Source organism: Portunus trituberculatus, chromosome 34, assembly GCF_017591435.1.
Source record: "Portunus trituberculatus isolate SZX2019 chromosome 34, ASM1759143v1, whole genome shotgun sequence".
Taxonomy (NCBI): Eukaryota; Metazoa; Arthropoda; class Malacostraca; order Decapoda; family Portunidae; genus Portunus; species Portunus trituberculatus.
Window position 1 is genome coordinate 7,596,817 of NC_059288.1, and position 2,500 is coordinate 7,599,316.

At 38.3% G+C, this 2,500-nt stretch overlaps 1 protein-coding gene across 1 annotated transcript in view; it reads right to left on the reverse strand.

The window, feature by feature from the left end:
• Positions 1-2,500, reverse strand: part of LOC123512588 (protein O-mannosyl-transferase 2-like) — a 28,664-nt gene that overhangs the window by 12,155 nt on the left and 14,009 nt on the right. The window contains 1 exon segment of the mRNA XM_045269012.1: positions 1,237-1,382. Within this exon segment, the coding sequence (XP_045124947.1) occupies positions 1,237-1,382 (146 nt within the window).

Below are 2,500 nucleotides of genomic sequence, written 5' to 3' on the forward strand. Positions count from 1 at the left end.
TGACTATTTGGTGATTTTATACAGTTTCAGAAACTCATGGGAAGATTGAAATAGCTAAGACTGTGGCCATTAATCTTCTGACCTCCATAGAGCCTTCGTAATGTCAATAAAATGGTCTAATCCTATACAAATCTCAAGGTAAAAATGTGTTCCAGTACTGTAGGGGTTAGAATAGTGAAGACTGTGGCCATTAATCTTCTGACCTCCATAGAGCCTTCTTAATGTCAATAAAATACTCTAATCGTACACAAATCTCAAGGTAATGTGTCCCAATACTGAAGGGGTTAGAATAGTGAAGAGTTTTGCCATTAATCTTCTGACCTCCATAGAGCCTTCTTAATGTCAATAAAATAGTCTAATCCTATACAAATCTCAAGGTAAAGTGTCCCAATACTGAAGGGGTTAAGATACTGTATGGCCAAAGGTTCACCAGGGGACTTGTTTCTTAGAGTTACATTGTGTCGAGCCTTTTGAATAACTGCCGGTGTGTGTTGGTCCCTGTGGTGGCAAGGAGTGTGTGTTTGTCCCTCAATTCTGTAAAGGTCCCATTGTGTAAGTTGTTTGATAGTAAGCAGCATAACCTGTACCGTTGCTTTGTTCTCTGTTAGACTCGTGAAAAGAACCTTGCGAATTCATCTAATTACCTGAATGTATTGAGTTAAGACTGAAATATTTAATCGCTTCAATACTGGTTAACATTTTGACCTTGAAATTTGTGTACGATTAGACCATTTTATTGACATTAGGAAGGGCCTATGAACGTCAGAAGATTAATGGACACAGGCTTCACTATCTTAACCCTTTCAGTACTGGGACACATTTTTATCTTGAAATTTGTGTACTATTAGACCATTTTATAGACATTAGGAAGGGTCTATGGACGTCAGAAGATTAATGACCACAGTTTTCACTATTTCAACCCTTTCAGTACTGGGACACATTTATACCTTGAAATTTGTGTACTATTAGACCATTTTATTGACATTAGGAAGGGTCTATGGACGTCAGAAGATTAATGGACACAGTCTTCACTATTTTAAGAGTACACAGAAATCATTAAAATCGTGAAACAACCCTGCGAACACTTTAACTGACAGTCTGAAAGTAATGGAGATAAGATTGAAATGTTTAAGAGTATACAGAGGCTTGTGTGGTCTTGGAAAACAAACAGTCGCGGTGAGAGTCGGTTCTGAATGCCTGGTCTGAAACATTTACGAGCACGGCAGACTCACTCACCACTTGTTGGGCAGCTTGGCTTTGGACCACGTGAGGGCGCAGCTGTTAGGAACGCACACAAACTTGACGCTGGAGTTAAGAGTTTGCAGCGTCTGTCCTGGCTTACCTCCCTCTATGTACACCCGCCACATCTGCCACGGGGACACCTGAACCACGGGGGAGAGAAAGTAAAAGGATCATTGGACAGTCTTCTGAAAAACTGCTTCACACTTTCAAAAGCCTGTAGTTTAAGTCCTTCCGCGTTTTCCTATTCATTCTGGTTATTATTTGGCGATTTTTTAAAGCTTCAGAAACTTATGTGGGGGATTAAATCAGTAAAGACTCTGGCCATTAATCTTCTGACCTCCATAGACCTTTCCTAATGTATATAAAATCATCTAATCACATCAAAAAATCGTGGTAAAAAATGCGTCTCAGTATCGAAGGGGGTTTTAAGGGTGTTTTTACCGTTTTAGAGACAAAATAACACCATTTCTACTATATTAACAGAAGAAACAGTCTTGAGAACCAGGCAAATCATCTCGTTGGTCTCTGAGAATAGGCGTGGTGTGGGAGCAAAGTGTTTGAGAATACGACCCATAACACTTGTAGAAAAGGAAAGCAGGTAACTAGTGGAAGGAAGAACATTTAGGGAAAGACAGAGAGTGGAATGGAGGGGAAGGATGAAGGATTAGAGTGACAAAAGCAGAGAGAGAGAAGGAAGATTGAGTGAAAGACAGAGAGTAAGATAAAGGGGTTGAAGGATGAAGGATCACATAGAGAGAGAAAGAGATGGAAGAAGATTAAGGAAAAGACAGAGAGTGAAATGGAGGGTGAAGAATGAAAGATTAGGGTGGAAGAAGCAGAGAGAGAAGGAAGATTGAAAGAAAAACAGAGGGTAAAAGAAAAAAAGTGGTAGAATGTGAGAGAAAAGTTAAGAAAATGAAAGAAAGATGAAAATAACCAAGAAAAAAAATATTGGAAGAGGAAAAGACGATAGATCAGAAAAATGAGAGAAGAAAGTAAGAGAAATCATGAGAAAGAAAGATAATTAGAAGAGAAAAAGAAAAAGATTAGAAAAATGAGAGAAGTGAGTGAAAACATGAGAAAAAAGAGAATTAGAAGAGAAAAATACGATAAATAAGAAAAATGAGAGAAGGAAGTAAGAGAAAACACGAAAAAGCACACTAGGACGAAGAGAAGAGAAAGAAAGAAGAACGTAAAGAAGAAATGAGAGAACAGATGTAAGGAAAAAGGAAAGAGAAGAATAGCAGAAAGGAAAATA